General features: G+C 41.6%; 1 protein-coding gene across 5 annotated transcripts in view; it reads left to right on the forward strand.

The window, feature by feature from the left end:
* Positions 1-13,726, forward strand: part of ncam1a (neural cell adhesion molecule 1a) — a 203,283-nt gene that overhangs the window by 137,584 nt on the left and 51,973 nt on the right. For all 5 annotated transcript variants that reach the window (XM_084028508.1, XM_084028505.1, XM_084028506.1 and 2 more), the window contains exon 2: positions 12,393-12,467. In XM_084028508.1, coding sequence (XP_083884634.1) covers positions 12,393-12,467 — 75 coding nt within the window. The remainder of the gene's footprint in view (positions 1-12,392; positions 12,468-13,726) is intronic.

Genomic DNA, 13,726 nt, shown 5'->3' on the forward strand with positions numbered 1-13,726 from the left:
GAGAAAATGATCAGAAAGGATGAAACTCGGTTGCACATACCGATTGCGTTTCCTCTGAGATGTAGGAATAGAAAAATTGTGATCAAGACCTAGGTTCAGAAGATCTAAACTGACTGCAGCTGTACGTGGTGTATTCATTTCTTTATCATTAGTATGCCGGGGAGTATTCTATAGCTCTGCAGTGATTATCAGCTCGGGGAAATGCAGGGCCACCTCAGGGTCAAACAAAGAAAAGAGGATGGAGGCAGAGGGTAGCCCTTTTGGCCTCATTAGTTAATTAGGGTGCAGACTGGATATTTCTCTCCCAATGGCCTTTGAGCGTGCAGGGGAAATACATGAAAGATACTGGACTTAAAACTAACAAAACAAAACTTGGCTGGGAAAGGCAAATGGAAACTCATCAGATAAGTTTCCATTCAAAAGCAAACTCTACATACTTGAGTTTCCTTCTTGGATGTCCAACGCGAACACAGTCTCACTCCCAACTTGTGAAATACCTCCTACCAGTCATTGCACTTTGGTGTCTGACACTGATGCACCGAAGCACCCTTTGGCGTCTGTATCAGATAATATACACCCACCCACATCATTATTAGATGGGCACAGCAACAGACGTGACATAAAGAGCTTGGACTTTACTAGTTTGACTGTGCAGTATACCATCGTCTCGACTTGCTTCTCCCAGTGGTTTGGACGTTTACAAAGTTTTGTCATTTGAAATAAAACTTTTCAAAACACTGAATACTGGTAGTGACCGTTCAAGGTTTTTATCACGAAGCCCATGAAGGCCAAACAATGACACGGGTTGGACATTTTACAGGCATGTTGGCCAACAGAAAGAAACGTTGAAAGTACACTGCTGTTATGCTTTAACACTTGTCCATTTGCTGTAATGCTTTAACCCTTTAAACCCGTTTTCAAGGACCCATTTAACAGATGATGACAGCAGCAAGTGTTTCTTACGTCAGCAGCACTTAGCTTCAACTTTGCTGCTTTCAAGGTGCTTTGGCTCTTGTTGGGTGAATCCATCTAGTTTGGTCTTTAGAAACAGCTGCTTCAAAAATGTTTGTCACAGTAAATGTTTCTCCTTGCTTTAAAGGAACAGTGTTAGTGGGTTTCTATTAGCAGGAAAGGTATATACTATTAAGTATATTTTATTAACTGTATAATCACCTGAAAAGACTTTAGAATCAGCCATTTATATATATAAAATACAATGGGTTGACCCAGTCACCCTGTTTCTACAGTTTCCCAGAATGGACAAGCACCTAGGTCTAGAAAGGGCTATTCGCATTGGCCACCTTATACCTTAGTCTGCAACCAGATACTGCCAAATCCTATTCACTCTAAAAAACAAAAAAAAGCATGGCATCTAGAAGAAGTATTTTTTTGTAATTGAAAGATCTAGTGTTTTTTTGCCATCAGTCACCACAGCACCACAGTATTACATTTTCCCTCTCCAAGTTCTAGCTTGGCCTCAGTTGCATTGCTGTTAATTAAAATGTATCAGGGGATTTGACCTTGTGACAGACAGAACCCCGCAGGAAGTTAATTGGCAGGAGCTAAAGCATATTCAGGTCAGACCTGGCTAAAATTACTCTGAAATCTGTTCCATGATCTGCTTTAGCTGAGATGTGCAATGGGTGGGGAATGAATGAAATCCTTGCAAAGTCGATTTTTTGGGGGTGTCTTGTTTGAATTTTTAGTATATTGTGCAGGTTACAAAAAAGTTCATATAAATGTTGCTCTGCTAGCTACACGGCTCCATCATGGTAATGCAATGTAATTTTGTCCATCCACAAGAAAATCATGAATCATCATGGTTTTTTGATGGGTTTTCATGGTTCCCAGAGGATGATTACTAATTGTTTTCTCCTATCATCAACATTCAATCAATATTTCATTCCAACCAACATTTTGAGGGCAAGATTTCCATGATATTTGATTGTGGTTATTCCTGGTCCTGGGGGGATGAATTTTAATGAAACTGATGAACCTTTTATTTCTCAGGCAACACGCCAAAATGTTGACTTATACAATAGATCAATTTGACCATTATATTCACTTAGAACATTTATGCTCTTCAGATGACGAACCATTTTTATTCAGGAGACTCTGAAAGCTTTCCTCTGGTACCAGCATCAAGACAGTATCTCAACATTTTTCATACAATATATCTAAATGGACCGGGCAGAGTGCCGGTGATCTTTCTGAGCACTCCCCTTTGCTTTCCTCTGTAAATTTTATGGACTGCTAAGAGCATGTTAGATCTTCGCCTTGTGTTTTATAATCTTTAGTCCTTCCGCCCTTTACACTGGCTGGTTTTTACATGTAATTTATTCACAGTCAAATTTTGTACCAACGTTTTTTTTCCTGCTGCCCTTTTACAGCCTTTTGGCATTTTCTGTAGCAACGTCAACAAGAGGAGGCTCAAATTAGTCGGGGACAGACAGGGACATTTGGTTGCTTGGCCCTGTATTAAATAGCCAAATATTAATAATGACAGGATAGAAGCAACGATTGGAAGTGGGTCAGGGAGTTGTTTATTTGGAGGCAATGATGTGAGACAGCACATTAATTTGATCACGGAGAGGGCAAATATGAGGCAAAATGAAGGAGCCCAACAATTTACACTATAAGTTAGTGGAGGGGGGGAGAAAGCACTTAAAATTGTTGATATCTGCAGCACATATTTGTTCTTCCAGATTTGTCCTCCACTTGTAATGCGGCGTGGGTGACAACTGAAGTGGTAGCGGGGGGGGGGTATGATGGCAACAACTGTAATCCTGACAAAGCTGCAGTAGAGAATGACTGAAAGATGTGAAGAGACTGGAGCTTAGTGGCTGACACGTCTATGTCAATTTGCTTAAGGCCTGACACACACACATACACACACAGCATGTGGAAACGGCTGCTTCCTGCTTTGTGCAGCTTCTCAAAGTACAGCAGGTTAGTGATAAGTGGCGGGGAGACATTTTTGAGTACGCTTCTGAAAGCATCTGGCTTTGAAACAACAGTTGGATGCCTAATCTGCAAAGTTCGTTTTTGTTTTGAGGCTAACTATTCACCGTTCACCTGCAAATCCATTTCCCTTTAAAATGCAGTGTGAAATACTACATGTGTACTGTAGTAGTAATACCACAAATACTTTGTTTGTGGCCCTAATGCTTATTTAAAATGCGTCATTGAGTTGTACAGCTGTCCAGCATCCATTTAGCATTAGGATGTTGTATCCAGCATCCATGTAGCGTAAGCTTGTTGTATCTAGCATCCATGAAGAGTTAGCATGTTGTATCCAGCATCCATGTAGCATTAGCATGTTGTATCCAGCATATTTTAGCATTAGCATGTTGTATCCACCATCCATGTAACGTTGGCTTGTCGTATCCAGCATCTATGTAGCGTTAGCATGTCGTATCCAGCATCTATGTAGCATTAGCATGTTGTATCCAGCATCCATGTAGTGTAAGCTTGTTGTATCTAGCATCCATGAAGAGTTAGCATGTTGTATCCAGCATCCATGTAGCATTATCATGTTGTATCCAGCATCCATTTAGCATTAGCATGTTGTATCCACCATCCATGTAACGTTGGCTTGTCGTATCCAGCATCTATGTAGCGTTAGCATGTCGTATCCAGCATCTATGTAGCATTAGCATGTTGTATCCAGCATCCATGTAGTGTAAGCTTGTTGCATCCAGCATCCATGTAGAGTTAGCTTGTTGCATCTAGCATCCATGTAGCCTTAGCATGTCATATCCAGCATCCATGTAGCGTTAGCATGTCCAGCAGCCAGATTGATCTGCAGAGCCCTGACGGTACTACGCGTGCTGTTTGCTTGTTTTTTCAAAACGTATTAATATTGCACGTGACGGAGCACTCGAAATCAAACCAATTAACACCTGAGGCAGTCACCGCCGACATCATCAAACCTCCAAATGATGCAGCTGTTGTGGCGGAACAAGACATTACCGAGTCTTTAATGTGCTGCCTTCATGTGGACGCTAAAAGGCTGCAGGAAAGATCATTGCACGCTTTTCATCACGTCGCCAGCTTTTCAGCGGCTGATTAAAAGGCTGCCGCCGTCTTGTTAAACTCGCAGCACACACACACACACACACACACACACACACACACTCAAACACACACACCTGGCTGCGTGCCTCTATTTGTGATGATGGAAGGAATTTGTTGTGCTCAGACTTTAAACACACACACTTTACAGCAGACTCTGTTGCTGAGGAGAAAAGTGTTTTTTATTTGGGATCAAACTCACTTTTTATTACCTCCTCCAGGGCAATCATGCAATCGATCATGTGTCCATGTGCTTCTTTGCATCTGTCCATCTCGCATTCTGCCGCTGACACCTGCATAATATTTTTGGTGGCCATTAAAAGCTTCATGCTGGAGGACCTGTCATGACTGAGGTGACTCACACTTTTTCCAAAGTGCCTTCTATTGCCTGTTTCATATCGCCGTTGTCTGCCTGCTGACTCACCGCCTTAAACCGACCTCCAGCGAGCACACACGGCCGCTTTCAGACATCCATTAATATGAGAGTGTCGTGTGAGTGCAAAACATGTCTGATACAGTTGCAGTCTAGACTGGGGGGCGTGGCCTATTGTGGGTTTTATATTCATTCAATCAAGCAGTAAGGCGTAGGAGATATCTGCTGCCACGTTGATATGTAGTCTACCCTTATTGACCACATTCCTAAGACCTGAGCTCTTTTTTTTCTCTTTTGGGCTTATTGGGACGTGATAAGTTTAAAAACTAAGCCTCATCTTTTGACAATGACCCTGAATGTGGACATCGGGCTCCCATTAGGCAGAATTGAGTAACCCAAAATGTGATGTTTACGCATGTGGATGCCAGGTCTTGAGAGGTTGAAGATAATTGAATGTAATAATTCAAATTAATAGTAATGCATCGCCCAGCTCTCCCTGTTGGACCGCGGGTGTATCCGGGTGATTTGATTGGCAGCTCAGATAAAAGCTTAAGAAAGCTGTATAACAAGCCGGTGTACTAAGAATACATCATGGCAGGGCTGTGTTGGTGTTCATGCAGCGCTGCTGCAAATGATGAACTGGAGCTGGGGGTTTTTTTTTTGGGGGGGGGGGGGGGGCGATACAAGACTTTTGTTTGAGCTTGGCGGTGGTGGAAGGAGGCTTTGCAGAGGGGGTTCGACACGTTCAGGGGGGAGGTCGAGTCTGACAGCTGGTCTGTGATTGACGTTTTCTTCTTTGGATTCCACGTCGTAAAAAAAGACATCGTGTCAAGCAAGCTGATGTGTTCGAAGTCTTCTTTTTGTATATATATATATATATTCCTTATCACGCCTGTCTCCTCAGAGGCCAGTTTGTACTTTAACCTTCACAAAACATTAAAAAACTATTTATGCAAAAGCATAATGGTAAAGGATGTCTGTGAATGGAAGAATCTCCGACTCAAAGATTAGAATAAATTAGATGAGAATAATCATCAGTGGAATCGCATATTATTTCAATTCTCTTTTTTTTCTTTTTGAGGACTTAAGTCGGAGATTTAGAGCACCGGCTTCATCCAACCTTAACTCCGAGCTGTGCGTCACTGCCCCCTCATTACACGGCATGTGAGGTTGCATTAGAAAATCCCACCGGAGTCCATTTATAGATCGTACCTCACCTGGATTCAGGGACGGGTTTATCTCCCCTGCTCAAGTTCAGCTCTGAGATATACAACCTTATACCGGCTCATATTAATCCCCTTCTCCGAAAAAAAAGAATGTTATATATATATATTTATAAAGTTTCTCTGCATGTGCCCTGAGATTGTGAGATCTTAAAGACAACTGAAAACTCCAGCAGAGCTCGCAGTCACTTGATAAAAGGCTGCAATCTGTCTTCAGTGTGTCAGGAAGAGTGTGCATAGGTCACGTTTTGAAGACTGTTATAGTTGAATTCTCATGATACTGCATAACCACATGTTTGCAGTGGGCCGAAGTGCGTTTGGGTTTGGTTTGGCCAATCTCAAAAGTGAAGATGGTCTTGGTGTTTCGGCTGTCTGCGGTCGCCTCGTCGAATTCTTCGCTCAGCTTGAATTTTATCTCCGTGGGCTTGAATGTGGTTCAGGACTTAATTGAAATCAAGCTAGCATCGTCCATGCTGATCTTCAGATTTGGTTTGGCCATGTGGCCCATATTTGCCGGATGGCGAAGCACCGATTTCCTTCAGTTACTCATTGAAGTTCTTGCTGATAGTTAGTTTTCGGCACATTGTTTTATCATTTGACACTGGGCTGGCCCAAACCACAGTCAGAGAGAGAGATGGGGATGACATTGCAGAAAGGGCCGCCAGTCGATTCGAACCCGGGGCCGCCGCCGACTCTACCACTGAGGCTGGGCTGTTTGTGATCGTGTGTATTGAGCCGGTCTGGGCCAGAATACCAGGGCCGATTTATGGTCCATCCCTACCTCCATCACATTTACAGTATCTCTGTTTCTGCTCAGCCCCCCCCCCCCCCCCTTCCCTTCCAATTACTAAATAATTTCACACATATTATTCATATAAAATGGAATTGCATCAATTTCAAAGATCAAAATGGTCTCATTATATATCTCAAGAATTCATTAGCTCCTCCGTGCTGCCCCGAAGGGAATTGAGGAGGAACTGTTCTAATTGTGTAAGAGGTGGAAAAATAAGACTTCTTTCGTGGGAAAATACACTTTTTCATTGTGAACTCTTTGAGTAGGGTAACATCTCCTGCTCCTGATCCTCCTCAGCTCTTTTGTCCTCTCTACTGGTGTCTTTTTTCCAGACCACAGGGATTCACAAGAAAGTGGCACTCCACAATCAAATCCAAATCACACAGCGAGGGGGAAGTGAAGCCAGAATACAGAATACCGCGTCGGCATCTTTTTCCTTCTTCTTCTCGCCCTACAGATTTGTTGCTTTCTAAGCATCCGCGTTGGCAATGCATGCATCCCGGCGCGGCCCCTACACAGCGCCGTCTGCCCCTGCGTGGTGTGGGCTCGCTCCGACCTGCCTTGCATGTTAAGCACCAACAGCTGACTGTTGTAGCCTCCTTGTAACAGAGCCAGGCGCCACCGGCTGCCAGGCTCCAATTAGGCATGCAAACCTCCCCGATACAAGACGGGAATGTAGCCTGACTCAAACTTCAGGACCCCCACTTTCTTGACAGTTCGCTATTCAATCTTCCCTTGAAAAGAAGTAATGACGAAGTGGCTCCATCTAAATATTTGGGGTTGTTGCATAATTTGAAAACCCCGCAGTTAAGACGCTGAAAGCTTATTTACGGCTGTAAAGTCCATAATTCTCTCTCTGCATCTTCACTCGCTGATTTTGGTCATTGTTATTAAAAATCTCATGGGGAACATGTGGTTTCAAAAACGTCGGGAGGGATTATCGGTAAATTAAGACGTGGCCGCCAACATCGCTTCTAAGCTCGCCGCGAGGAGCTTTGAACGCGCTCAGCCATCTTACTTTCCTAACTTTGTCGAATTAATAACTTGAATAATCAATCGGCTGGCAAGCTATTAAGTGGGCAAACATGGTGTGTGTGTGTGTGTGTGTGTCTTTTTGTGGATGTACATGCAAGTTAATTAATGCTTTCCATTCCCTTGAGCTTCCTATAAAGAAATCTACCTCTTTGTTTACTGAAGGATAATAGCAGCGTAATTTAATGTGGACCACGTCGCCCTCCGAACGCTTCAAAGTTCAGACTTTTTAATGGTGAAGGATGGAAACTTGATTGTTATATGAAGCAGCGGCGGTGTTTAATTTAATGTTCTGTTATTGTGTGATGTGTGTGAGAGTCGTTCACTGTTCCCAATGATGAATCCGTGTGTTTTTTTGAGGAGAGAGGGGATTTGTAAGGCGATATTAGAGAGCAAACAGCACCTGTGAGGAGGAACTGCAGGTAAACGCGGTGGGAGAGCGTCCTCCATGTGGATGCAGAGAGATCACGTCTCCAGTTTGGGTTACTGTAGCCCTTTAACTGCCTCTCTGCACGCTTTCAGGGAAAAAACCATTGTATGACATGATGTAAAGTAGGGGCTTTTATAAGCATTCTCAATGTGTTCAATTTCATCTGATTCGTGTTTGTATTTCCTTTTCTTTTAGAGTATGTTGAATTACTTGAGGTTTGATGGTAGAAACTCTGGCCGTACAGTTGTGCTCACGGTGCTGGAAGTCTACAAGGAGAGAAAGAAAGATCTTAATACAAACTCAGTTGAAATAGAAAGTGTAAGCCACATGACCCCCGATCCTCCCGGGGCTTTCTGCAGCGCGGCTGTGTTGACCTGCTGGGTCCAAGTTCATGTCTATAAAGGTGTATTTAGGTTTAGTAAAAGCTCACCTTTTGGGTCAAAATAAAGATGTAACTTTTGGTTTCACACTGATCTCTACGGACTTTGATCTCAGTGGTGTAGTGGAGGGTATACACAGGTAAACGCAGCTATATAGAAAAGCCATCGGAATATGTAGGAGAGTATACCCACTTCCTCCTCTGTAACCTGCATCTACTTAGTACAACCACCTATCAACTACCACTACACAGCTGTTTGAGATCAAAATACAAACCAAAATGTGCTTCCCTCAAAACATGATTGACAATTCACTTTTGTTATGGATGGACGATAGATTTTTCCGAAGATGTTTGGCTTTAAAAAAGTGCTTTTTTTTAACTAACCTTGCTCCTGCAGAGAAAACGTACGTTTATCGTACAAGTGCTTTTGAGTGTCTTAAGGCTGTTTACACTATCCTGAGGGTAAATACACCTGCTGGCCTCAGACCAGCCAAAGTCCTGTACTAACAACCCTCCAGCGGAATGAACGGACGATACGCTGCTGATCAGTGGTCTAACTGTAAATGTGAGTTTGGTGAATGGTCCCAACTGATCAGATTTAATAAGCTGCCCTCCCCAAAAAATCTTTAGAGAGAAGTGAAAGTGAATGTTAGAGTAGAGATATTAGATATTAGTCTAGATTACTCTCTCTCCTCATTGCACTTCTTTTCATCTGCTGACCATTTTCTTAAGTCCAACTCAATTTAACAACTCTTAAAATCATTACAAATGCAATATTAAATCCATTATTTCCAAAAAATGTCAACAAAAAAAACCCCAGCCAATATTTGATCAACCATCAGACACGTCAACTATTGAACAGGCTACATTTGACTCCCCATTTTAGTTTCTCACGGTTGAATCCAAAGTTCTTTGTCCCAGATCGCTACAGTCAATATCGGTGTTTGTCTACAGTTGACAACAAGAATCACTTTATCCCTTTTGTCGCTGTATAAAAGCACTTCACTGTCCCTGGGAAGAATGAAGTAGACCTCTGTTTACGTCTTCACGGCGGGGCGGCGGCGGGATCGCCGTGAACACGATGTTCTCTTGTATTTCAGGGGAGAGGAGCGATCGATGTCACAAATCTTTACAAATGTACTTTTTGGGTCTAGAGCAGAGGTTTTATGTCAGTTTGAAAATCTCCTGGTAGCAAAACTTTTTTCTGTCCGTGATGTGTTAAATAAACACCAACATGAATAAGTTATGATGATGACTCCTCGCCATTTAATTTGATAAATACTGGCCATCAAGATGAAATAATCTAGTAATAATGATGAATGGTGAATATTATGTTGGTTGTGAAAACTTCAAACCGTCCAGGCTGAATTGAGTTTGTGTGAATTTGAGCATCGTTCCATAATATACTTTTAAAATATATATTTATTTTAAGATGCATTCAGTAATTTAAGGCGCTGTCTTTTTTCCCTTCCCATCTAGATTTTCATATATATATATATATATATATATTGCTGGAGAGTCAACAACCACTTTGTCCCAGAGACGCTGCTAAAGTGGCCATTTAGACACGACGCGTTGAGGAAATGGTTTCTTGGAATAGCTTTCTTTCCCACACCGCCTGAACTCCTCTTTGTTGTCTTAAGTGTTGCAGATATGATCGGTTGATTTTTTAGCCAGTCGTGCTTTGGTCTTCGGTGGGTTTCTTTTTGCAGCGAGGTATCTGTAATCTCACCAGATGAGGAGAAGGGGGGGGGAAACGGAGCCGTTGTTTTCTTTGTATCGGTCCTCAACCTGTGAAAGCAAACACACCATGGGGTTGTTGGTTTTCCAGGTCTACCGGCGCCGGATCAGCCTGGAACAAAAGGACCCGGGTCGTTTAAGTGGTGGAGGCTGTGTTTTTTTGTTTTACTGCAAATCAATATTTGTACGACTTTTTCTGACTAAGCCGCAAGGGAGATATATTATTCTCACCTTGAATAGTTTAATGAAATCAATATTTGAGGCTGTCCTTGACGGCTGAATCACAGCGTTGGATGTCCGTTGATTGAAAAGCCGCTTGTCGTAGTCGTATCCTTCTCTCAGGGGCGAAGGGTCATCGTAGAATTAGGGGTGGGTAAAAATATAGATACCGCAATATATCGCGATACTTTGCCGCCCAATACAATACCGATTTTTCAACTCCAAAGATCGATTTAAAAAAAAAAGAGATTCATGTTTAGACGCGTTGTGAATGCAATCCTTTTTCATTTTATTCAATATGTATTCCAGTGAATTTCATGGGAATTAATAAAATGGAGAAGCTGTTTTGAATGAAATAGTTATGGCTCAATTTGTCCTCTGATCAATATCATCTGATGTACATATCTAGTGCTTGTGTTTTCATCTTTATTTATATCGCAATATCGTGATATTGTGATACGTATCATATCGTGACCAAAGTATCGTGATACATCTCGTATCGTGAGGTTCTTGCCAATACTCACCCCTACGTAGAATGTGTTTATTCCAGAATTTAAAATAATATAAGATATCCAACACGACAACATTAATGATCCTTAAAGTGGCAGTGGCAGTCATTTTAAATTTCTGGCGGGAATGTCGCCACAGACACGGAGATCCTATTTCTGGGCAAAGCAGCAAGTACAAGCACTTTCATTAGCGGGTTACATGATCAATCACCATTGTTTTAACTCACTCTTTGTGATGCTGCGATCAGCTGGCTATCTGTTTGAGAATCCTTGCCAATCGTTTTCCCATGAGCCTTTGGGGCTCATATCCAAACTCGCTCGTTTGTGTGAAGTGGCAGCACGCTGGCGGCTTGGCGGGATTTCCTACGGATCTGGATTCAGCGGCGTTTCTGCTTCCCTCTGATTACTGGAGAGGCTCTTAAATGAGATCTTAATGATTTCCCGATTAAGCCTTTTGAACATTAATACACTTTTTTTCGTTGAATATGCATTAAGTTTTAATTTGTGAGCACCCAGGAAAGGAACAAACAGCAGGTGTTTCTCTGCACTCTTTTTCCTGAACGTCTCTTCAAGCTGATGCTGAGAGACAAAGTCATCAGAGTCTGAGGAGAAATAAATGTGACAACTCCGTCAGGAGGATTATATAAACGCTCCGTGGGAAAATAAATCTTTAGATTGTGTTACTTATATACCGAAGATCATCTTACCCCCCACAAGCTCATTACGGATGCAAAACATTTGGAATATCTGGTTCCCCGGGAAACTTAATTACAGCGGATAGTGAAATCATCAGCTGCACAGTTGCTGCGTTCCTGCACCGTTTTTGTTGTTTTCGCCGCCGAGCGCTCGCTTTGACTTCTTGATTTTGTCGATTTGTCTCAGGAACATATAATACTAATATAAATTATGAATTATTATTATTATTAATAATATTAATAATGATATACATTTGAAAAAAATAATATAAAATGTACCTAGACAGGCAAAAAAAGAAAGAAAAGACAAACCATATACATTTATAAATGAGGTCCATTTTGCTCACTCCATTTGTCTAGACAGGAATGGTGAATTCAAAAGAAGATGTTTTATTGAAGGAACTTTTTTGTGCTAATAAATATAAATAATCGTAAAGCTGCTGCAGATCTGTAGAATATGGATAGATATATTTTTTTAGGAAAGCCTGGAGATTTCAGCTCTAAATGTGCCTCATGTTTTCTAAGGATTCCACTATGAAAAAGCCTGAATTAAATCAAGTTAATACAGTTTTTTTAAAATAGCATTGAGCTTCACACATCACAGTGTTGATAGTGAGAATGTCCTCGGCCCGTGAATTTCAATGTTGGCTATCTGTGATTGTCCTTGCTAACAGTGGTGCTAACAATATTCAACGGGTTTCCACTCAAGACTTGAATATAGATTAAAACATGTAAAAAACTGCACCGTGAATATATCCTCAACAACTAGCAGCTTCCAACAGCGTCCTTGGAAAGAACCTTTACTCATTTCTGCATGTGAAGACGAGCGTAGAGTTTCATTCAGAGGCTACGGCAATGCATTTCGATGTAGATCCTTATTGTGCTCCCTCAGACTGATGCATATCCTGTTGTTTGTTTCTTCCAGCTGCCCTCCAGGTGGAAATCACGCCGACACAAGGAGAGATCAGCGTCGGAGAGTCTAAGTTCTTCCTCTGCGAAGGTAAGAGTGATCTAATGTAAAAGTGGTACAGTCCGTCGTACAGGTGAATCTCCTCTAATTAGAAGTTACGCATCCAAGACATTCAAGATGCTGCTGTAAAAAGACGTGGATGAATGAAGTCAGCGGTCTTTTTGTCTGAGGAGGTTGGTGGGACATTGGGTCCGGAAGGAAGAGGTGGGAGAGATGCATTCTGGGAGATAATGAGAGAGTTTTTCAGCTTGTTTGAGTTGCATTTGCATCAGTTGGGTCTGAAGAACATTTGGTACAGAAACAAACTCTGGCCACACACATACTTGTGGTCTTCTGCAGGACTAAAAGTGTGCAAACGTGTTGTATTTAGTTTGGCATAGCTGTTTAAAAAGGAAGTGACTGTTTCTAACAGTCACCTTCGACTCCCACTGCAGACCGGCCGGAAGCCGCTGCAACACTGTCTCTAGCACCTACAATGTCTATAAGGCAAATAAGCATACGTATAATGAGCTGCTCATCGCACTCTTTAATCATAGTGATACACACTTAGAAATCATTAAAAAAAAAACACAAAAGGTTGTAAAATGACTTTTTATTCTATATCAAGCAAACGAGGAACAATTAGAGTAACTCATAATCACATTTTAATGAATTCTCACAGTAATTAAAGTGCATTATTAATTAGAATGTGAGAATTATAATACACTGTGTTCCTAGCAATTCAACTTATTATTATGTATATGTGTAACGCTTGAACTCATGAGACGGATCTCGGTTTCAGCTCGAAGTCTTGATCCTCTTCGAAACATGTCGGGATGCGTTGTTTATCTTTATTAAAGAAAATGAGCGTTGTTTGATTTTTCCTTCGCTGAAAGTTTTCACTGAGCGATCCTCCGTCCTACTGAGCACGTAGAAATAATTCATACCAGTCTTTTTATGTCTTAGTTGCCATGTTTAATCTGATCTTGAATAGAGGAGATGGCTTTTGATTTAACAATAATGTTTCCGAGCCATCGTCACTCCGAGAACTCCTGATTTATGGGTTGTACTTATCAGCTTTTTTTCCTGACCCGCAGAAATTATAATGACTTACTTCTGTTTCATCTTTCATTTGGAGTCTGACTTTATGATTTCTTTTTTTTTCCCCTCACAGAACAGCATGCGAGCGCAGAGAGTCTCGTCTAGACTTGTTGAAGTAGTTTCACATCCATGATGTAACACATGAGGGATATAACTGAATATATTATTCTTATAGTTAACGATTATACACTCGGAAGCAAAAAAATGTA

Source organism: Eutrigla gurnardus, assembly GCF_963514095.1.
Source record: "Eutrigla gurnardus genome assembly, chromosome: 15".
Classification (NCBI taxonomy): Eukaryota; Metazoa; Chordata; class Actinopteri; order Perciformes; family Triglidae; genus Eutrigla; species Eutrigla gurnardus.